Raw genomic sequence first — 22,741 nt, forward strand, 5'->3', positions numbered from 1 at the left:
CCCAGGCAGAACGAGGAACCAGCCCAGATGTGTGACCGTGAATCTCCTAGGGAAGAGGCAGTTCCTTGCTTCCTGCGTTCGGCAGTTGGGAATGTTTGTGTAGGACACATCTTTAGCTTAAGCTTTTCATGCCATAAGGGAAGCATGCAGAGATGTGACACATGGCACTGTGTGAGATGTGACACATGGCAATGTGTGAGTCTGGACTTCAGGCCTCAGTGTCTTCAGGATGCTGATGCAGCAGTGCAGCACAACTTGCTCATGGTGTGGGGTAAATATCACCTATGGCAGCATGTGCAAGGCCGAGGGGGAAATCACAGAGGATGAGGTGTTGATGCCCCAGCTGGATTTTGCAAGCACAGCAGTTTAGCAGCTTGCCTGTGGAACTGCTTAAATTGTTCTGTCCACGATTACCAAGGGAGGAGGCTGAGGCCCCATCCCTAGAGGTGTTTAAGGCCAGGCTGGACGAGACTCTGGCCAGCCAAATCTAGGGTAGAGTGTCTCTGGCCATGGCTGGGGGGTTGCAACTAGGTGATCCTTGTGGTCCCTTCCAACCCTGACTGATGCTATGATTCTACAGGATGTATAAAAACACAAGGCAGAGCTGTGTGGGTTGATGGTAGATTTGGCTGTGATACAGAGGCCTGTGCACAGAGCAGAAGAAGAGAGAGATAAATGACTGAAAACTGACGAGGGACAAGAGTCTTGCTTTTCCTTGGTTACACAGGGATGTGAAATTGCTTCCCTAAAACCTCATCAGAAATAATTAATTGTAGCAGTAGACAGGCAGTCCATTAAGCTTAACCTTCAAACATCTAAATTGAGTTTGATTCTGAAAGCAAAGGAAAAACTGATTAGATTGGCAGTGAGAAAGTAAAAGAACAAAGAACTCGCCCAGTTTCCATCTTAGCGTTGGAAATGGACCAGGAAATGTCACCTCAGCAGTGTCTTTTGGGAGTTCTACCACAGGCAACATTTGGAGCAATCTTATTAGGCCAATCTCTGTTGCAAGATAGGTTGTGAATCCCCAAAGCGTGCTGTAGCCTGACCTGTGCTACCTTGGTATGGGACAGGCATGAAGAGGCAGATGTGACTCGGAGAATTCAGCACTGGCTGTTTAGAATGTGTCCTGCAGCTGTTCCCTGCTGCAGCCAATGGCCATGTTCACAGCCCTGCACTTAGAGTGTCCCATGTCTCATGGTGGTTCTCCAGCACTCCCATCCGACAGCGGTGCCGTCACCTGCTAGAACCTGCCGAGCCAACTGAGTGGCAGCTGAGCTGTGTCTGAGGGAGTGTTGCCCTTTCTCCATTTCACACCTGTGCCTCACCCTGGCAGCCGAGCTCTTCTCCCTTCCACATCTGCCGAGGCAGGTGCAGTGAAGTCACTGCCAAAAGTGCAATTTCACCCCTGCAGGCCTGATCCATTTGGCATCTTTGCTCAGGGCTCCCTGCGTCAATTGGGAATAGTTTGCCAGGAACAAAGAAAGGCTCAAAGTAATTTTAGAGTCTTCCTGCCTTAAGAGCTTTATGCAGTTGTCCTAAGTATACTTACAGGGCACCTCATTCTGATGGTAGCCAAGATCTGCTGGTAATGGATGTGTACTCTTACATTTTGTATAGTCATATGGCAACGTTCAGTCTTCCCAAGGGTTTGCCTTGCTGGCACGTGCCCTGTGTTCACAGCGTGGTGATGTGTTTCCTGGGGAAGTGCTCTGATAAGAGGAGGCTTTGATAGGAGCCTGATTGAATCCTTTGCACACAGGGAGATGAAAGAGAACTTGTCATGGTAAGACCAATGTCTTTGTAGTAAATTTTAAGTGAGAAGGAAAGTAAAGTCAGAGGCAGAGAACAGCTGCCTCATACAGTCTGTGGTGAGGCTTGGTGCCTGCATGGCAGAGGGTGCAGCCTCCTGTTTTATACATTGCTGATGCCCTCTGTGGGCACAATGGAGGTGGTAATCTTGCTGTGTTAAGGGTCCTCAAAACGATGAGGCTGGTTCTAAATCCCAGTTACTAAGTTCCTTTGTTACTTTACTTTTCAAGCTGAGTTGCATCATTTCTAAGATTGAATCTGACCTCTCTGCAGGAATGAAAGCTCTCAGGTGAAAGTGTGTCCTTAGTCACTGATCTTCAATCTCTGCAGGCTCTGGTGAGCAAGGGCAAAGCACAGCGCAGGTGTCTGCACTTTGAGAGCCCTGGGATCCACCAGAATGCAAAGCCTGACTTGGCGTGGTGTTCTGTGCAGTGTGATCAGCTGTTCAGACAGCCCTTGTTAAGCCCTTGGGGCCAGGCAGATGCAAGAGCCCTGGCACCGCTGGGCCTAAGGTAACAGCAATAATGTAGAAACAGCACTGAGTTTGAGCCGGGGAACATGCAAAGAGCAGGGATGAGGCACAGCTTGATGCAGTGAACTTAAGATACTTGTGCAGTCTAATTCGCCTCGGAGGTGAGGCAGAAGCATGAGCACTGATGCCCAGCAGGAGGGAGCAGAGCTGCATGGAATGAAGCATTCAGATTTACTGTCTACACTTTTCACAGTCGTAGGGGATTTGGAAAGGAGTCTCAGCGTGTTGCTGGGTTTGCGGTGCCTGACTTACCCTGGTCAAGGTGCTGTGAAGAGAGGGAACGGGGCCGTTGCCCTCAGAGGTGAGGCTTTGTGCCTTACCTGGTCCTCTTCCTCCCTGTAATCTTTCTTTGGAAGAGATTCATTCTAGCTGTGGTCCTCACCTTTCCATTTGGACAGGAGTGATAAATGGAAAAGATGTTGCTCTTCAGCCTGTGTTGTGTTGTCAAAGTGTTCCTCTCCTGGCCATGCTTAGAGCTCTCCTGGGACTGCTGCCTTTAGAACCACGCAGGGGGCCAGTGTGGCTCTTGAAAATCCCAGGTTGTTTAATATCCCAAATCCTCTCACCTGAGAGGCTGCAAATTGGTTTATGGACATGTGCTGTGACCTGCTCTCAGCCCTTAAATGTCTCCTGCTGGACTACAGCAATCTTCTGAACTGTTGGATGGTGCTGTGGCAAATGTGTGCTGGCAGATTTGCAGTGAGGCTGCTCTTGCAGCATTACTTCCTCAGCACTCTCATCACGGTAGCATGAAGCAAAAGGGAGTTAACTGGAGGAATGCCAAGGAGAAAGCAAAGTGAGTGTGACAAGAGCTGTAATGTTTTGTTAGGACAATCTGTAATGACTCTAAGTAGGTGAAAATGCCTCCACAGCTTTGATTCTTTCCACTTTCTGCCATGTTTAGCCAAACAAGAGCCTGTGTGGTGTGAAGCAATGCAAAGAAGTGGTGTCATGGTAAAAAGGAAGATTAGAGTTCAGCAGCATCAAAGTCGTGTCTGTGTTTCTCCTCTGCTAGCAGTGAGGCGTGTCCCTGCCAGTCATTCAGGTGCCTGGGCCTGAGTTGTGGCTCAGTGAATTCTGCATCCTTTCAAAGTGCTGTGCAGTAAAGCCTGTGGAGATTGGTACTGTGCCGATAGAAATGGAGGGTGGATGCCTGTCTGCTTCTAAGGTGTTCAGTGTGATGCCCCTGACTAGTCCTTGCCATAGAATCATGGAAACATAAAATGGGTTAGGTTGGAAGGGACCTTAAAATTCACCTTGTTCCGATCCCCTGTCATAGGCAGGGATACCTCCCAACAGGACATGTCACTCAGTGCCTCATTCAATGTGGCCTTAAATACATCCAGGGAGGGAGCATCAGCATCCTCTCTGGGCAACCTGTTCCATTCTTTAACCACCCTCAATGTTGAGGTTACATTGGAGTCCTATATTTTAGGTACATACTGTAAATCATACAAATTGGCCTCCTCATCCCCTCAGGAAGGCCAATTCATTGCATCCTCCTCCTTTCTTTCTCCCTTTCATACCACCAGAGTCAGAATTTCTGCCATGAGGCTTCTGTCCCTGGAAAAGGGAAGAAATGTCTCAGCACTGTGTGCTGCCTTTGTGACACTTACACCACTCTACGGGTGTGTCCTGTGTGTATGTCAGGCTCTGAGAAGAGCATTTGGAGGGCTCCGAAGTGGTCCGGGAGATGCACTCCAAATGGTTTACTGGATGTGTGCATGGATGTGAAAGGGTACAGCAATGAGAGACAGGCAGGGTTAATGCATGCTAGAGATCTTTATTGCAAAGATATGGTCACAACTGAGCATCTGCATCATGGAGAAGGGGACTCTGGAAGGAGGAGATGCCAGGGAGGAACAGCATTGGGACCGGCCTGGTGCAGCAGTGATGGAGCAGCTGCACTTGGCTGAGGCCAGCTGAGGCTTTTAGGCCTTGTTGTTGGCACGGCAGAAGACAAGGTCCAGCAGGTGCAGCACATTGATTTTGCTGCACGATCCCTGGTTGACAGTGAATTGGGGTCCTGTGAAAGGATGGCAAGAAAGAAAGATATGGTGAGGTAAGAGGGAAGGAGGTGTTCAGAGATGTGTACATTCATTGTCTGCCCTGAGCACTGGGCACGTTGGCACTGCCATGTTCAGTCCCATGGAGCCCTCCCAGCACTCCTTTGCTTGCACTCACCATAGACTTCATAAGTCTCGTAGGTTGTGAGTCCACTGCACAGGGTGATGACCTCTTGTCCATAAACCTGGAGGTTGAGGATAGGTCTCTTGATGACGTAGATGATGTCCTGTGAAGGTTGTCCTTTAACTCCCTGGATCTGGACAGGACAAAAGAGCATTTGTCAAGATCAGTGCCACAGTGCATTCACTGCTGTGCGTATTCCTTTCTCTGCACTGCTCCTGAGTGCTTTGCTTGGAGTGAGTTTCCAATCTCTTCTCCTCCCTGAGTGCTGTGATACAACTTCATAAGCCATGGTGTGATCTAAATGGCTTTTGCAGTTACTGTGGGTCTCAAGCTCATGAAAACAGCCACCTGTCTGACACCAGTTGCCTTTGCAGTGCTGCACAACTTCCCCAGGAAGTTGTCCTCTGGAATCTTACCCTGTTCTGTTCGGCCAGTCTGGGCAGAGCATCAAAGGTGGGCACCAGCTGCCTGTTCATGGTGGAAATGTAGCAGACTCTCTCGGTTGGCATTCTGGTTGCAATCACACCCTGCAAAGTGAAGTAAGGGACAACTAAGGATGGAAGTACAGAAGATGGGAAGAAGGTGAGTAAGAGAGAGGAAAGAAATGTGGCTAGTGCTACCACAAAAGTTGGATTCTTGGTACTCAGAGGAAAGAAATAAGTGCTGTGTTGTGGTCAGCTTTCCAGGAGCTGCCTCCTTGTCCATTCCCTGGAGCAGTGCCTTGCCACTCACCGTCCTGTAGTTCCAAATGCTTTTCCATGCACCCACAGTGCTCTTCTTCTCGATGATGGCCGCGTGCCATTGCCTCTTGAGGGTCAGAATTTGGGTGCCCACAACGATGGTGGTTTGCTGGTTCAGGTCAGGATTCTGCATCGAGGAAACAAAATTCCATAGCACTTTTAAACTCTGACATCAGATGATGCCTTTCTTCTGCAATGATGGGGAAAGAAGCAGGGAAAAGTCATCGAGCAGGGAACAGAGAAAGAACAGCAATGCATGGGTGTGCTGCTCCCGATGACCTCCCCCACCCCACCAGACACGTTGTGATGTCAGCAGTCACCAAGATTGTGCTTTGTCTTGGCTCTAAGTGCTACTATTTGAGACAATCAGGGAATCTCAAACTGTACCTGAGGGTAGTGTGGCTTGGGGAACACATCCTGCCCGGGGAACTGGTCCTGTCCGGGAAACACATCCTGTCCAGGGAACTGGTCCTGTCCAGGGAACTGATCGTGCCCGGTCTTCTGCCCAACCTGCAAGATGCCAGACATAGCTCGTGAGAGTTGTGGCCTGGTGAGAATTGTGACCCTGTTTGTCTCTGCTCTCTGTAGGAATCTTTCTAGGTCCATTCTAACTTGAGTTGCCTGCCTGTGTTTCTGCCATCCCATCAGGAAGAGAGGGAACTTTGCTAAGTTGCACTTTTATAGCTTCCCATTACCATCCCTTTTGCTACTAATGAAGGAGTGCCCGAACCACTCACACAGGACAGCGCACAGCTGGGTCACTACTTACAACAAGCCCGAAGGCTGGAGCCAGGCAGAGCCCAAGGAGGACGGTAGCCACAATCTGAAATGGAAATGGAAACGTCCATTAGAGCTGCAGGGCTGTTTGTCCAATCCAGCAAGTGGATCCGAGAGCCTCTTTCCTGTGCGGACCTGTTAGTGAACTCCCTGGGTCCTCTTTTGCTTTCCCAGTGCAATTGCAAGGGCCACATAAAGTGACTCATCCTTGTTTTACCCTGGACAGGTGCAAAGCAGACCCAAGAGAGGTAGTTTAGAGAGTGGAATGTGGAGGTGCTGGTAAGCTCCTAGGGTCTGTGCTGCTGTCTCTAGAGGAGAAAATCTGCCCCAAGAATGCCTTTTTGGCAGAGACAGGCAGAGGCAGTTGTGAGAAAGGCAATGACTGGAGTCAAAGTTGGAGTGGAGAAGGGAGCGAAAGAGCATCTACTCACAGCGCACTTCATCGTGACTGCAGAGCTGATGCTGGAGCAGGTGGAATGAAGGCTGTGACCTGTGCACCTTATATAGGCTTTGAGAATGAGATGTGGAAGGATTAAGTGCTGAAATAAAATAATTCTGTCATTTGTATCCCTGCCTGGATGCCGCCGATAATTCTTTCCTGCCCTAACTGCTTGATGAATATGGGGCCTGTGCTTCTGTAACTGTTGATCTGCCAGTGTGTGATACTGATCAGATAAGGATCCATTTGCAGTGAAAACTTAAACATGAGAATTGAAAATCCCCATCAATCTTGTGAGCAGACATAGCCTGGGCTTGAAAAACCCACAAAAGCCTTGCAGAGGACAAAATAAATAAGAGCCTTTGTACCTTCCAGAATGTTCTGTGAGTTCCTGTGTGAGCTCAGGGCCCAAAGACAGCACTGCCTCTGCAAGTGGCTTTGTTCTAATGGGGCTGTTCAGGATGAACTACTACAGATATGGGCTGGTCTGTGGGGGTCTCTTCGTTGTTTTAGGTGAGAGCCATTGTGGAAGTGTTTTCCTTCTGAGGCTCATTCTCTTCTGGTTCATTTCAGTCCTGGCTTTATGTAAGTTTCAATAAAGCACGTTCTGAACTGCAGTTGCATCCCAGGCAGAACGAGGAACCAGCCCAGATGTGTGACCGTGAATCTCCTAGGGAAGAGGCAGTTCCTTGCTTCCTGTGTTCGGCACTTGGGAATGTTTGTGTAGGACACATCTTTAGCTTAAGCTTTTCATGCCATAAGGGAAGCATGCAGAGATGTGACACATGGCACTGTGTGAGATGTGACACATGGCAATGTGTGAGTCTGGACTTCAGGCCTCAGTGTCTTCAGGATGCTGATGCAGCAGTGCAGCACAACTTGCTCATGGTGTGGGGTAAATATCACCTATGGCAGCATGTGCAAGGCTGAGGGGGAAATCACAGAGGATGAGGTGTTGATGCCCCAGCTGGATTTTGCAAGCACAGCAGTTTAGCAGCTTGCCTGTGGAACTGCTTAAATTGTTCTGCCCACGATTACCAAGGGAGGAGGCTGAGGCCCCATCCCTAGAGGTGTTTAAGGCCAGGCTGGACGAGGCTCTGGCCAGCCTAATCTAGGGTAGAGTGTCTCTAGCCATGGCTGGGGGGTTGCAACTAGGTGATCCTTGTGGTCCCTTCCAACCCTGACTGATGCTATGATTCTACAGGATGTATAAAAACACAAGGCAGAGCTGTGTGGGTTGATGGTAGATTTGGCTGTGATACAGAGGCCTGTGCACAGAGCAGAAGAAGAGAGAGATAAATGACTGAAAACTGACGAGGGACAAGAGTCTTGCTTTTCCTTGGTTACACAGGGATGTGAAATTGCTTCCCTAAAACCTCATCAGAAATAATTAATTGTAGCAGTAGACAGGCAGTCCATTAAGCTTAACCTTCAAACATCTAAATTGAGTTTGATTCTGAAAGCAAAGGAAAAACTGATTAGATTGGCAGTGAGAAAGTAAAAGAACAAAGAACTCGCCCAGTTTCCATCTTAGCGTTGGAAATGGACCAGGAAATGTCACCTCAGCAGTGTCTTTTGGGAGTTCTACCACAGGCAACATTTGGAGCAATCTTATTAGGCCAATCTCTGTTGCAAGATAGGTTGTGAATCCCCAAAGCGTGCTGTAGCCTGACCTGTGCTACCTTGGTATGGGACAGGCATGAAGAGGCAGATGTGACTCGGAGAATTCAGCACTGGCTGTTTAGAATGTGTCCTGCAGCTGTTCCCTGCTGCAGCCAATGGCCATGTTCACAGCCCTGCACTTAGAGTGTCCCATGTCTCATGGTGGTTCTCCAGCACTCCCATCCGACAGCGGTGCCGTCACCTGCTAGAACCTGCCGAGCCAACTGAGTGGCAGCTGAGCTGTGTCTGAGGGAGTGTTGCCCTTTCTCCATTTCACACCTGTGCCTCACCCTGGCAGCCGAGCTCTTCTCCCTTCCACATCTGCCGAGGCAGGTGCAGTGAAGTCACTGCCAAAAGTGCAATTTCACCCCTGCAGGCCTGATCCATTTGGCATCTTTGCTCAGGGCTCCCTGCGTCAATTGGGAATAGTTTGCCAGGAACAAAGAAAGGCTCAAAGTAATTTTAGAGTCTTCCTGCCTTAAGAGCTTTATGCAGTTGTCCTAAGTATACTTACAGGGCACCTCATTCTGATGGTAGCCAAGATCTGCTGGTAATGGATGTGTACTCTTACATTTTGTATAGTCATATGGCAACGTTCAGTCTTCCCAAGGGTTTGCCTTGCTGGCACGTGCCCTGTGTTCACAGCGTGGTGATGTGTTTCCTGGGGAAGTGCTCTGATAAGAGGAGGCTTTGATAGGAGCCTGATTGAATCCTTTGCACACAGGGAGATGAAAGAGAACTTGTCATGGTAAGACCAATGTCTTTGTAGTAAATTTTAAGTGAGAAGGAAAGTAAAGTCAGAGGCAGAGAACAGCTGCCTCATACAGTCTGTGGTGAGGCTTGGTGCCTGCATGGCAGAGGGTGCAGCCTCCTGTTTTATACATTGCTGATACCCTCTGTGGGCACAATGGAGGTGGTAATCTTGCTGTGTTAAGGGTCCCCAAAACGATGAGGCTGGTTCTAAATCCCAGTTACTAAGTTCCTTTGTTACTTTACTTTTCAAGCTGAGTTGCATCATTTCTAAGATTGAATCTGACCTCTCTGCAGGAATGAAAGCTCTCAGGTGAAAGTGTGTCCTTAGTCACTGATCTTCAATCTCTGCAGGCTCTGGTGAGCAAGGGCAAAGCACAGCGCAGGTGTCCACACTTTGAGAGCCCTGGGATCCACCAGAATGCAAAGCCTGACTTGGCGTGGTGTTCTGTGCAGTGTGATCAGCTGTTCAGACAGCCCTTGTTAAGCCCTTGGGGCCAGGCAGATGCAAGAGCCCTGGCACCGCTGGGCCTAAGGTAACAGCAATAATGTAGAAACAGCACTGAGTTTGATCAGAGGAACCTGCAAAGGGCTGGGATGAGGTAGAAGGCAAAGTGAGTGTGACAAGAGCTGTAATGTTTTGTTAGGACAATCTGTAATGACTCTAAATAGGTGAAAATGCCTCCACAGCTTTGATTCTTTCCACTTTCTGCCATGTTTAGCCTGGGCCTGAGCCAAACAAGAGCCTGTGTGGTGTGAAGCAATGCAAAAAAGTGGTGTCATGGTAAAAAGGAAGATTGGAGTTCAGCAGCATCAAAGTCGTGTCTGTGTTTCTCCTCTGCTAGCAGTGAGGCGTGTCCCTGCCAGTCATTCAGGTGCCTGGGCCTGAGTTGTGGCTCAGTGAATTCTGCATCCTTTCAAAGTGCTGTGCAGTAAAGCCTGTGGAGATTGGTACTGTGCCGATAGAAATGGAGGGTGGTTGCCTGTCTGCTTCTAAGGTGTTCAGTGTGATGCCCCTGACTAGTCCTTACCATGCTCTGGTTACACTGGAGGCCTCTATTTTAGGAACAAAAAAACTCTGTAAATCCTACATATTGGCTTCCTCATCCCCTCAGCAAGGCAAATTCATTGCATCCTCCTCCTTTCTTTCTTTCTCCCTTACATGCCACATGAGTCAGAATTCCTGGTGCAAGTCCTCTTTGCCTGGAAAGGGGAAGGAAGCACTCAGGTCTGTTTGGTGCCTTTGTCACCTACAAACTGTGAAACTTGCACTCCTTTATGGGTGTTTCCTGTGTGCATGTCAAGCTCTGAGAAGAGCATTTGGAGGGCTCCAAAGGGGTCCAGGAGATGCACTCCACATGGTTTGCTGGATGAGTGCATGGATGTGAAAGGGTACAGCAATGAGAGACAGGCAGGGTTAATGCATGCTAGAGATCTTTATTGCAAAGATATGGTCACAACTGAGCATCTGCATCATGGAGAAGGGGACTCTGGAAGGAGGAGATGCCAGGGAGGAACAGCATTGGGGCTGCCCTGGTGCAGCAGTGATGGAGCAGCTGCACTTGGCTGAGGCCGGGTGAGGCTTTTAGGCCTTGTTGTTGGCACGGCAGAAGACAAAGTCCAGCAGGTGCAGCACATTGATTTTGGTGCACAATCCCTGGTCGACAGTGTATTGGGGTCCTGTGAAAGGAAGGCAGGAAAGAAAGATATGGTGAGGTAAGAGGGAAGGAGGTGTTCAGAGATGTGTGCATTCATTGTCTGCCCTGAGCACTGGGCACGTTGGCACTGCCATGTTCAGTCCCATGGAGCCCTCCCAGCACTCCTTTGCTTGCACTCACCATGGACCTCATAAGTCTCGTAGGTTGTGAGTCCACTGCACAGGGTGACAACCTCTTGTCCATAAACCTCAAGGTTGAGGATAGGTCTCTTGATGACGTAGATGATGTCCTGTGAAGGTTGTCCTTTAACTCCCTGGATCTGGACAGGACAAAAGAGCATTTGTCAAGATCAGTGCCACAGTGCATTCACTGCTGTGCGTATTCCTTTCTCTGCACTGCTCCTGAGTGCTTTGCTTGGAGTGAGTTTCCAATCTCTTCTCCTCCCTGAGTGCTGTGATACAACTTCATAAGCCATGGTGTGGTCTAAATGGCTTTTGCAGTTACTGTGGGTCTCAAGCTCATGAAAACAGCCACCTGTCTGACACCAGTTGCCTTTGCAGTGCTGCACAACTTCCCCAGGAAGTTGTCCTCTGGAATCTTACCCTGTTCTGTTCGACCAGTCTGGGCAGAGCATCAAAGGTGGGCACCAGCTGCCTGTTCATGGTGGAAATGTAGCAGACTCTCTCGGATGGCATTCTGGTTGCAGTCACACCCTGCAAAGTGAAGTAAGGGACAACTAAGGATGGAAGTACAGAAATTGGGAAGAAGGTGAGTAAGAGAGAGGAAAGAAATGTGGCTAGTGCTACCACAAAAGTTGGATTCTTGGTACTCAGAGGAAAGAAATAAGTGCTGTGTTGTGGTCAGCTTTCCAGGAGCTGCCTCCTTGTCCATTCCCTGGAGCAGTGCCTTGCCACTCACCGTCCTGTAGTTCCAAACGGTTTTCCATGCGCCCACAGTGCTCTTCTTCTCAATCACGGCCACGTGCCATTGCCTCTTGAGGGTCAGAATTTGGGGGCCCACAACGATGGTGGTTTGCTGGTTCAGGTCAGGATTCTGCATCGAGAAAACAAAATCCCACAGCACTTTCAGTTTTTAACTTCATTGGTCTACAATATTGTGTTTTGTCTTGGTTCAAAGTGCTGTAGGCTATGAAAATATGGCAATGTTGGGAGTTGGGACAATGAGGGAATATCAAACCGTACCTGAGGGTAATTGGGCCTGGGGAACACATCCTGTCCAGGGAACACATCCTGCCCGGGGAATACGTCCTGTCCAGGGAACACATCCTGCCCAGGGAATACGTCCGGTCCAGGGTAGACATCCTGCCCAGGGAACACGTTCTGTCCAGGGAACACGTTCTGTCCAGGCAACACGTTCTGTCCAGGTACTGGCCCAACCTGGAAAATACCACAATTACTTGGTAAGACTTGTTGCCCAAAGTAGAAGCTACTGACCAAAGTCAATCATCTCATGATCCTGTAAGGAACAATCCAAAGAAGACCTTTTCAGCATTACTTACAACAAGCCCGAGGGCTGGAGCCAGGTAGAGTCCAAGGAGGACGGTAGCCACAATCTGAAATGGAAACGGAAACGTCCATTAGAGCTGCAGGGCTGTTTGTCCAATCCAGCAAGTGGATCCAAGAGCCTCTTTCCTGTCCTGATCTGAAAGTGAACTCCCTGGATCCTCTTTTGCTTTCCCAGTGCAATTGCCTTACCCTAGATTAATGCAAAGCAGACCCAAGAGAGGTAGTTTAGAGAGCTGAACGTGGAGGTGATGGTAAGCTCCTAGGGTCTGTGCTGCTGTCTCTAGAGGAGAAAATCTGCCCCAAGAATGCCTTTTTGGCAGAGACAGGCAGAGGCAGTTGTGAGAGAGAAAGGCAACGACTGGAGTCAAAGTTGGAGTGGAGAAGGGAGCGAAAGAGCATCTACTCACAGCGCACTTCATCGTGACTGCAGAGCTGATGCTGGTGCAGGTGGAATGAAGGCTGTGACCTGTGCACCTTATATAGGCTTTGAGAATGAGATGTGGAAGGATTAAGTGCTGAAATAAAATAATTCTGTCATTTGTATCCCTGCCTGGATGCCGCCGATAATTCTTTCCTGCCCTAACTGCTTGATGAATATGGGGCCTGTGCTTCTGTAACTGTTGATCTGCCAGTGTGTGATACTGATCAGATAAGGATCCATTTGCAGTGAAAACTTAAACATGAGAATTGAAAATCCCCATCAATCTTGTGAGCAGACATAGCCTGGGCTTGAAAAACCTACAAAAGCCTTGCAGAGGACAAAATAAATAAGAGCCTTTGTACCTTCCAGAATGTTCTGTGAGTTCCTGTGTGAGCTCAGGGCCCAAAGACAGCACTGCCTCTGCAAGTGGCTTTGTTCTAATGAGGCTGTTCAGGGTGAACTACTAGGGATATGGGCTGGTCTGTGAGGGTCTCTTGGTTGTCCTAGGTAGCACCACACATGGTTTTCACCTTGCCTCAGCTCCTTTTCTGTGTTGCTGCAAAGACAGAGGTGATCGTTGTGTCTGGGAGCTTTGTGCATGCCTGGGCTTTGTGTGCAGCTGTTGGCTTGCAGGCTGTGTGCTCCTGAGTGTGTGGCCGGAGCACCCCTGCACGGTTCTGCCCTTCTAGCTTTGCTCAGAGGCTGTGTGGAAGTGTTTTCTTTCTGAGGCTCGTTCTCTTCTGGTTCATTTTAATCCTGGCTCCATGTAAAATTGAATAAAGCTCATTCTGAACTGCAGTGGCATCGCAGGCAGAACAAGAAACCAGCCCTGATATGTTACCTGAAACTCCTAAGCATGGTAGAATTCTTTGCTTTCTTAATTCAGTAGTTAGAGGATGTTTGTGTCAGACAGAGTCATAGAATGGTTTAGGTTGGAAGTGACCTCAAAGATCATCCAGTTCCAAGCCCCTGCCATAGGCAGAGACACCCCCACTAGGACAAGTCTCAAGGCCTCATCTAACCTAGCTTTGAACACCTCCAGAGAGGAAGCTTCCACAAGCTCCCTGGGCAACCTGTTTTAGTGTTTCACCACCCTCACTGTAAAGAACCTCTTCCTAATATCCAGTTTAATTCTCCCCTCTTCCAGTTTCAACCCCTTACATCTTTAGCTTAAGGTTTTTGCAAGAGCAGCAGTTCAGTAGCTTCTTTGTAGAATTGCTTACATTTCATACAGGCCTAATGAAAACGCAGGGCAGAGCAGTGTAGGTTGGTTATAAATTTTACTGTGACTGAGGAGCCTGTGCACAGTGCAGAAGAAGAGAGATAAATGTGATGAGTGGATAAGGCTTAGATTTTTTTGGTTATGCCATTGTAGAAATTTTCTTCCCCAGTACTCCATCAGGCATAATTAAAAACAGTAATGGACAGGCAATTCATTAATGTTAACTTTCAAACATGCAGCGTCTGGATCTAAGAAGTTGGATCCTGAAAGACAAAGAAAAACTGATTAGGTTGGGACAGAGAATTTAAGAGAATGATAAAGCTGAATTCCATCTTAATACTAGAAACAATAAACCTGGTTCCATCTTAATATTAGAAATATACCAGGAAATGTCACCTCAGCACTCAGCTGCCTCATCTGAAACTTAGAGAATCACCAAATCACCATCATTGGAAATTTCCACTACAGGCAATTTTTTTTAGCTGCAATCCTTTTAGACCTAGCTAAGCTGTCAGAATTGTGCTGTGGCAGGGCCCATGCTAGCTTGATGGCGTATGTGCATGGAGTGAACCAGTGAAACTGGTGTCAACAGCTTGAGCCCAAAGCCTGGTCTCTGGGTTGTACACAGCAGTGACAGACCTGCTGCTTTTCCTGACAAATGTGCTCCCTGATGGATAAAGGTCACAGGCAAGCAGTGGATTTCAGTGCTCCGCTTGCTCATCCATGCTTCAATCATTGTCCTCCTTTTTGGCAACCTTGCTAATATTTCTTTGGGCAATCCAAGCCTGTTACTGATGTGCTCACCGGGAGCTGGGTAAGCAAAGTAGGAGGGGATTCCTCTGCACAGAGCTTGAATGCGTTTTCCATATGGCTGCAAGCTTTGGAGTCTGTTTGTGGAGATCACAAAGCGATTCTCTCTGGGTGGGAAGTAGTGAGGACGAGGTCCCTAAGTATCAAAAAACAAATACAGAAAATAGCATTTAGAAAAACAAAAAAAGAAGTTGAAAAGATACAGACACATCTTTGACAATGGGAAAGGATTAGATGAGGGCAATGCAATGTATGCAGAAGTCATGGAGTTGCCTTGTTCTGCTGAGGAACCTTTGCTGGAGGGAGCAAGTCCTTTACAGAGGCAGTTGATGAGTGTTCTCACCACTTTCTATCCCCATCCTACCTTGATTCCTTGACCTAGTGCAGGAAATGGTTCATCAAGCCATGAGTCCCTGATCTTGTTAGAAATGATGCAGGTGTTTTTGGAAAGTACCTTGGTTGCAACATAGCCCTGTTGAAAAGAGGGGAAAAAGCCTTTTGTTGCAAACAGTCCTGGGTCAGCAGACTGCCAGAGAGAAGCCCTGTTTGCAAGAAGGGCTTTGCACAGTACAGATAATGCTAGGGGAGCAAAACATCCTTTTGGCAATGACATTGCCTAGGGAGATGCTCAGGGAGGCCAAGAAGGGACTCTGGTTAAAGGCACAGTTGATTGCCTCCTCCAGAAATGCCATGGGTACGATAGGTTGGGGGATGTGAAGGAGTCCACTGCTGAAAGCATGAGCACTGCACACCGTGCAGCAGCAGGAATCAAATGGTTAAATGAGAATGTTCTACAGCACCTCCTGGTGAAGTTTTCTGGAATCTCTGAAGGTTTTTCAATCCCCTTTTATTTCTTTTCCCCTTTTTCTGAGCCATGCTGGCAGCTACTCACCGTCTCAACATCCCACAGAGTTTTGAATGCCTGAGAGACCTCCTTTAAGTCATTGAACTCTCCAGTGGCAGGGTGGTGAGGATTTTCTCCTTGGTGCCCTTTCAGGCTCTTCTCAACATTCTGATTTTTGGAAAGGATGAAAGGAGATAAGGGTTTAAGTTTGTGGGCTCTCAGGAGTCTTCTGCTCGATAAAGCAGTGAGTCTGGGAACCATGCTTGGGGAAATGATTGCTCTTTGAGGTACCTGCTGGGTATCAGACCTTAAAATACAGCTTTATTCTGAGAAACATCTCTCTCAGAGGTCTTCTGGCAACTCTGTGCAGCTCTGTACTTACCCTGCCAGCAAGAACTGGAACCAGGACAGCTCCAAGAAGAGCAGCAGTCACAATCTGAAATGAACATTGGAAATTCACAGCACTTTAACATCCTGACTCCTTACTTGTATCAGGTTATTTGCTGTCTTAAAATCATGTTGACTTCCTGCTGAACTCTGTGCACATGCTCAGCATTTTCTTGAAGGAGTCTCTGGTTCTAGAGTAGCTAAAAGGGCAGAAGAATTTTTTGTTACTAAGACTATGTCAGATCATCAGTTCCTATAAATGATTCTGGTTTAAGAGAATATGAGCTCTTCACCCTGATCTGTTGATTTCCAACATGGAGCAGATCCATGTCTAGGTTCAAATTTGTCAAAACTACTTCAGGAACCTTTTTGAGAGATTTAATATTGTGGTATGGAATTTTTTTGTAGTAATGGTGACTGGGAACAACTCTTGGACAGAATCCTTCTAATGCAGTATTAGTCACAGAGTTCATCTCCTTCAAAGAAAGATTTTTGGAGAGAGGTCCAGGTGTGACTCAGAGAATGTAGCACTAACAGTTTAGAATTCATCCTGCAGGCAGGGCACCAGCATCAGCCAGCTGTGCCATCACCTGCTAGAACCTGCTGAGCCAACTGAGCAGCAGCCAACCTGTGGCTGAGGGAACGTTGCCCTTTCTCCATTTCACACCTGTGCCTCACCCTGGCAGCAGAGCTCTTCCATTTCTGCTTAGACAGGTGCAGTGAAGTCACTGCCAAAAGTGCAATTTCACCCCTCCAGCCCCAACCCATTTGGCATTTTTGCCCTGTGCTCCCTGCATCAATCAGGAATAGTTTGCTAGGAACAAAGAAAGGCTCAAAGTAATTTTAGAGTCTTCCTGCCTTAAGAGCTTTATGCAGTAGTCCTAAGTATACTTACAGTGCACTTCATTTTGATGGTAGCCAAGATCTGCTGGTAATGGATGTGTACTCTTGCTTTTTATATAGTCATATGGCAACATTCAGTCTTCCCAAGGGTTTGCCTTGCTGGCACGTGCCCTGTGTTCACAGCATGGTGATGTGTTTCCTGGGGAAGTGCTCTGATAAGAGGAGGCTTTGATAGGAGCCTGATTGAATCCTTTGCACACAGGGAGATGAAAGAGAACTTGTCACAGTAAGATTAATGTCTTTTGTAGTGACCTTTAAGTGAGGGAAAAAAGGTAAAAAAGGTAAAAGTCAGAGGCAGAGAAAAGCTGCCTAATATAGTCTGTGGCAAAGGACTCGGAACTCTTATTTTATCTGTAGCTGATGCCCTCATTTACCACATAGGAGGTGGTAATCTTGTTGTGTTAAAGGTGTTAATACAGTTCCTGGAAATCATGAGGACGGTTCTATATTTGAGCTTGTTCTTTAAGTGTATTCTCACAGGATCTGCTTCCCAGTCTTCCATCATATATCTTTGCAGACCTTCTGCACAAAAGTACCACCAGACATGGAGTAAGAGCTAATTTGAGAAAGGGATTGTAAGGTGTAGAAAAGGAAAAATGAGTAAAGGAGGAGCAGCACGAAGGGACTGTCAACTGTTACTCCAAAAGCAGACTTTAAGGTTTCTCTGAATTTTGATGACTCTAGAGAGCCATAATACAAGAGTTGGTTTGCCTTGGTGCTTGCAGAATCCCTGCAGAATGTTTGGTTTTCCAGCTGGCCAGTGCAGACGTCTGGATCTCTTTGCCCGGGAATGCCATCCATTGCTGTTTACTCAGCTAAAGAGAGGAGGACAGATACAGTCTTGGATTATTTTGTTTTGGTTTGTGTTTCTGCCTGTTGCAGATACAGCACAGTCAGAGGTGTTTGTTTACCAAATCTGAAAGTGCTTCTTATTTAATAGCAGCTGTGCCAGCCTGTCTTCACCTAGTGTGTGTCATTCCCAGCCTAGAGAATGTTTTAGTTTCTTTAAAGGTATTGCTTAATTCTTTACTGTTTTCCTCCACCACCAGACAAAGTACACATTTACAAAAGGCACCTGGAAAAGCCCCATGAGTCACCACCAGAGTTTATTGGGGTAGCATAATCTCACCTTGAGAGGACAGAGAAGGTACAATTATTCTCAGCATGTCATGGCAAGGTTCTTTTGTTTCAATGACACTCAGAGGGTGGCAGTGCCAAATGATGGGTCACCTTCTTCTGACCTGAGGCAAGTGGAGATTGCTTGGATGTAAGAGTTTCTTTAGAGGCAGACAGGAGCAGAACCAAGTCGTCTGCAGAGGGATAGTTTGGGTTTCCATAGCTGAACTGCAGGGCAGTTGGAGTGCAGGGAGGAGTCTTTCCCTCCTCTTGGCCTGCCAAGGGAGGATCAGCACAGCTACAGCTCATCACTGCATAGACAAAAGATCCGTGTCAGGGGATCAGGCTTTGTACAACCGACAGCAATAAAGCCCAGTATCAGAAAGGAGTATGAGAGCCTCTTGTGGAGATCTCTGTGGTGCTGCCAAAACTGCAGGTTAGTTCCTGCACCAGGTCTGGATGGGCAGAAAGTGGGGACAGGTGCTTCTTGTTGGGTGGCTGTGAGAAAAAGGCAGAGCTGCCACCTCCTGGTTTGTGTGTGAGGGCTCTGGGTGCATGATTCCTGTGAAATGAGGCTGCTGAGGAACTTCTAAGTGCAGAGCTCTAAGGACTGATGTGCTCCTTGTGAGATATTTTGGAATAGACTTCTGGGGCTTCACAGCGCTCTGACCTGTTTAGTGGATAATAGCTTTGGTTGAGATCTCACGATGATCCCAGGCTTTCATGCAGCTATTCCAGCACTCTGCAATGACAATCAAGATATAACCAGAGAGGCTCAGCTGATCGGCCTGTAATTCAGGGCTGACACCCCGTGGCCAAGAAAGATTTTTCTTCCCTGGATTCCTCTGGATGTCCAAGAGCTCAGTAACTCCCATATCTATTGCTTTCTGTGACTTTGCCCTGCTTTGACGTACTTGGACTCTTCTGCAAAACCTCATCCTGTTTTACCACTGGCAGTTTGGGTCTGTTCCACCAGCCTTTCAAAACAGAGCTGTTCCCTCTGTGCATGTGGGTAACATCTTTCTGAAGAAGACCATCAGCCCAAGCATGGAGATGAAAAGATATTTCTTGTCATATCGAATCAGAAGGATAAAGCACTCCTTCCAGAGTGTCATCTGCAAACTGACTGGGGGTGCGCTCAATTGCACGCAAAGGAATAGAGAAGGTACACTGCAAATTTTTCCTGAATGTGTGCATAGATGTCCAAGGGTACAGCAATGAGAGACAGGCAGGGTTAACGCATGCTAGAGGGCTTTATTTCAAAGGTATGGTCACAACTGAGCATCTGCATCATGGAGAAAGGAAACTCTGGAAGGAGGAGATGCTAGGGAAGAACAGCATTGGGGCTGGCTTGGTGCAGCAGTGATGGAGCAGCTGCACTTGGCTGAGGCCAGGTGAGGCTTTTAGGCCTTGTTGTTGGCACGGCAGTAGACAAGGTCCAGCAGGTGCAGGACGTTGATTTTGGTGCACGATCCCTGGTTGACAGTGTATTGGGGTCCTGTGAAAGGAAGGCAGGAAGAAAAAGGAGGATGTCAGAATGCAAGAGCCTGTGCCTGATCTGCTCCGAGCCAGCAGTGTTGTGAGTAAGTGCTGCAGCTGGAACCTTTCAGGTGTCTGAGGGGAAGGTTGTGCCTGTGTCTGGGGGGGAACGGCAGCAGCTGCGCATCCCCCCCGAGGCAGAGCAGCGCCAGGCTGGCTACAGGCATTGTCCATTTGCTCGCACTCACCCTGCACTTCGTAGGTCTCGTAGGTTGTGAGGCCGCTGCACAGGGCGGAGATCTCTTGCCCGTAAGACTGCAGGTTGAGGATGGGTCTCTTGATGACGTAGACCACCTCCTTTGAAGGTTGTCCTTGAGCCTGCTGGAGCTGAGCATGAAATGACATCAGTCAGCAAGTTGAGTGCCTCCATGCATTCCATGCTAAGCACACTCCAGTTTCTGGAATGGTGCCTGGCTGCTTGCTGTTTCCCCCACCGCTGCGCTGAGTACTGTCTTCTCCTCACTGTGTGCCTCTGGGGCTGTGGGCTTCAAGCTCATGCAAGCAGCCACGCCTGTGACTTCAGTTTCCTTTGCAGCACTGTGCAAGCTCCCAAGCAATTGCTCCCCTGGAATCTTACCCTGTTCTGTTCAGCCAGCCTGGGCAGAGCATCAAAGGTGGGCATCACCCTCCTGTCCATCGTGGAAATGTAGCAAACTCCCTCTGATGTCACTTTGGTTGCAATCACGCCCTGCAAAGTGAAGTGAGGGACAACTAAGGACTGAAGAGCAGAAGATGGGAATAAAGTTGGCGTGAAAGGGAAAAGGAACGTGGATGGTTCTATGCCAAGTTTGACTCTTGGTGCTAAGTGGAAAAAGTGTAGTGTGGTTGGCTTTCCAGGAGCTGTCTCCTCGTCCATTCCCTGAACCAGACCCCTGCCACTCACCGTCTGGTAGTTCCAAATGCTTTTCCATGGCCTCAGGGTGCCCTTCTGAGTGATAATGGCCACGTGCAGTTGCCTTTTAATGGTCAGAGTTTGGGTGCCGACGATGACTGTGTTCTGCTGGTTCTGGATGGAGAAGACAAAAGTCCACAATGCTTTTAGACTTTCAACTTATTGATCCCTTTCCTGCAAAAGGGTGGGGAAAGAAGCAAGGAAAACTCCAAGAGCATGGAGCACAGAAAGAGCAGCTATTGTGTACAGAGGGCCCTGGGCCATGCTGTGAGGTGAGCAGCTGCCAAGAGTGTGTTTTGTCTTGGTTCCAAGTGCAGCGAGTTGGGACGATGCGATGGTCCCAAACCATACCTGAGGGTAATTGGGGAACACATCCTGCCCAGGGTAGACATCATGCCCGGGGAACACGTTCTGTCCAGGGTAGACATCATGCCCGGGGAACACGTTCTGTCCAGGGTAGACATCATGCCCGGGGAACACGTTCTGTCCGGGGTAGACATCCTGTCCAGGGTAGACATCCTGTCCGGGGAACACATTCTGTCCGGGGAACACGTTCTGTCCGGGGAACGCCTGCTGTCCAGGTCGTTGCCCAACCTGGAAGAGACCACAATTAGCTGGTAAAAACTGAGGCCCAAGGGAAAAGCTACTGACCAAAGTCAATCATCTCATGATCCTGTCATGAGCAATCCAGAGAAAGATCCTTTGAGCTCTACTTACAACAAGCCCGAGGGCTGGAGCCAGGCAGAGTCCAAGGAGGACGGTAGCCACAATCTGAAATGGAAATGGAAGGCAAGAATAGAGCTGCAGGTCTGTGTGTCCAATCCAGCAAGAGGATCCGAGAGCCTTTCTACTGCTCTGGCTGGAAAGTGACCTCCCTGGGTCCCCTTTTGCTTTCCCAGTGTCATTGCAGGATTCACCTAAGGTGACTCATCCTTGCCTTACCCTAGACTAACAAAAAGCAGACCCAAGGGAGGTAGTTTAGAGAGCTGAATCTGGAGATGCTGGTAAGCTCCTAGGGCCTGTGCTGCTGTCTCTAGAGGAGAAAATCTGCCCCACGGATGCCTTTTTGGTAGAGACAGGCAGAGGCAGTTGTGAGAGAGAAAGGCAATGCTAGGAGACAAAGTTGGGAGTGGAGAAGGGAGCGAAAGAGCATCTACTCACAGCGCACTTCATCGTGACTGCAGAGCTGATGCTGGAGCAGGTGGAATGAAGGCTGTGACCTGTGCACCTTATATAGTCTTTGAGAATCAGGTGTGAAAGCAGCAAGTGTTGAAATAAAATAATTCTGTCATTTGTATCCCTGCCTGGATGTCACCAAGAATAATTTCCTGCTGCAACAACTCCATGAACATGGGGCCTGTGCTTCTGTAAATTTGATCTGCCATCGTCTGATAATTATGGGATAAGGATCCATTTTCAGGGAAGAATTGATTATGTTTGGTTGTAACCTTCTGACCTCTACCAAGCCCTTTTGAAAACTGACATCAAATCCTGGGCCAGAGATAGCCCAGGGCCTAGACAAACCTCATCAAAGCCTTGCTGTAGGCAAAATAAATAAGAGCCCCTGTGCTTTCCAGGGTGTGCTGTGCGTTCCCGTGTGAGCATAGGGCCAAGCAGTGATGGTCCAAAGACAACACTGGCTCTGGAAATGGCTTTAGCGAAACGAGGCCGTTCAGGCTGGAATGTTAGAGAGCTGGGCCAGTCTGTGGAGGTCTCTTTGCTGTGATGGGTGGCCCCAGACAGGGCAGAGCTGATGTGGCAGCAGTGGGAGGCAGGGGGAGAGGCTGTGCTGGGCGCATGAGGGCGAGAGCAGGAACGGGTGGGCAAAGGCTGCTGAGGCAGCAGCAGTGGAACAGGGGCTGCAGCTCCTCAGCGCCCTGTCTGGGAGCATCCTCGCATGGTTCTGCCCTTGCAGCTCGAATAACAGCAGGCCTGGAAGTGTTTTCTCCCTGTCAGACTGCTGTTAGGGCTGCTGTTGCTGTCTCTGCACCTATTTGTGTGTTGTAGAAACCAAAACCCCTACAAAGTGTGGTTTGGGTGTGTGGTGGGCATTTGGAGCTCATCTCTGTACCCCTGCAAAGCTGCTGACCTGTGCGGGATCCCTGCGCTGGCACAGCTCCGGCTGCGTCAGGACCTGCTCACCATGGACTCTGCTCAGGTCAGATCCCTGCGGCCTGGAGGAACTGGAAGGCAACATCTCTTACAGAGCTTGGGCCACGGTCACCAAGGGCTCCAGAGCCTTTTCCTGGTGACACGTGCTGGGAGAAGGGAAGAGGACTGTGCAGTATGAGGTTGGAAGTGGAGAGGAGGTTGTCTGCAGACACACCGGGCGAGTCAGACAGGCCCTTTTTGTGCAGACTGATAACTGGCTAAGGCAGCCTGTGAAATCTGCTTGGGAAGTCATACAGGATGGGGCCAAATGCTCGGAGTGGATTTTGCAGGAGCTCCACTTCATCAATTTGGAATTGCTCTCACTCTTTGACAGGATGGATAAAAGCACAACACAGACCATTGGACATTG

At 48.6% G+C, this 22,741-nt stretch overlaps 1 protein-coding gene across 1 annotated transcript; it reads right to left on the reverse strand.

The window, feature by feature from the left end:
- Window positions 1-10,487: 10,487 nt before the first annotated feature.
- On the reverse strand, window positions 10,488-12,505 carry LOC135192390 (gastrokine-1-like). The gene is made up of 6 exons (XM_064175492.1): window positions 12,494-12,505; window positions 12,080-12,133; window positions 11,479-11,613; window positions 11,163-11,273; window positions 10,741-10,879; window positions 10,488-10,582 (listed from the first exon to the last, which is right to left on the reverse strand). Exons 1-6 carry the CDS (start codon window positions 12,503-12,505, stop codon window positions 10,488-10,490), a joined length of 546 nt encoding a protein of 181 aa, XP_064031562.1.
- Between the last annotated feature and the right edge of the window lie 10,236 nt (window positions 12,506-22,741).

Source organism: Pogoniulus pusillus, chromosome 42, assembly GCF_015220805.1.
Source record: "Pogoniulus pusillus isolate bPogPus1 chromosome 42, bPogPus1.pri, whole genome shotgun sequence".
Taxonomy (NCBI): Eukaryota; Metazoa; Chordata; class Aves; order Piciformes; family Lybiidae; genus Pogoniulus; species Pogoniulus pusillus.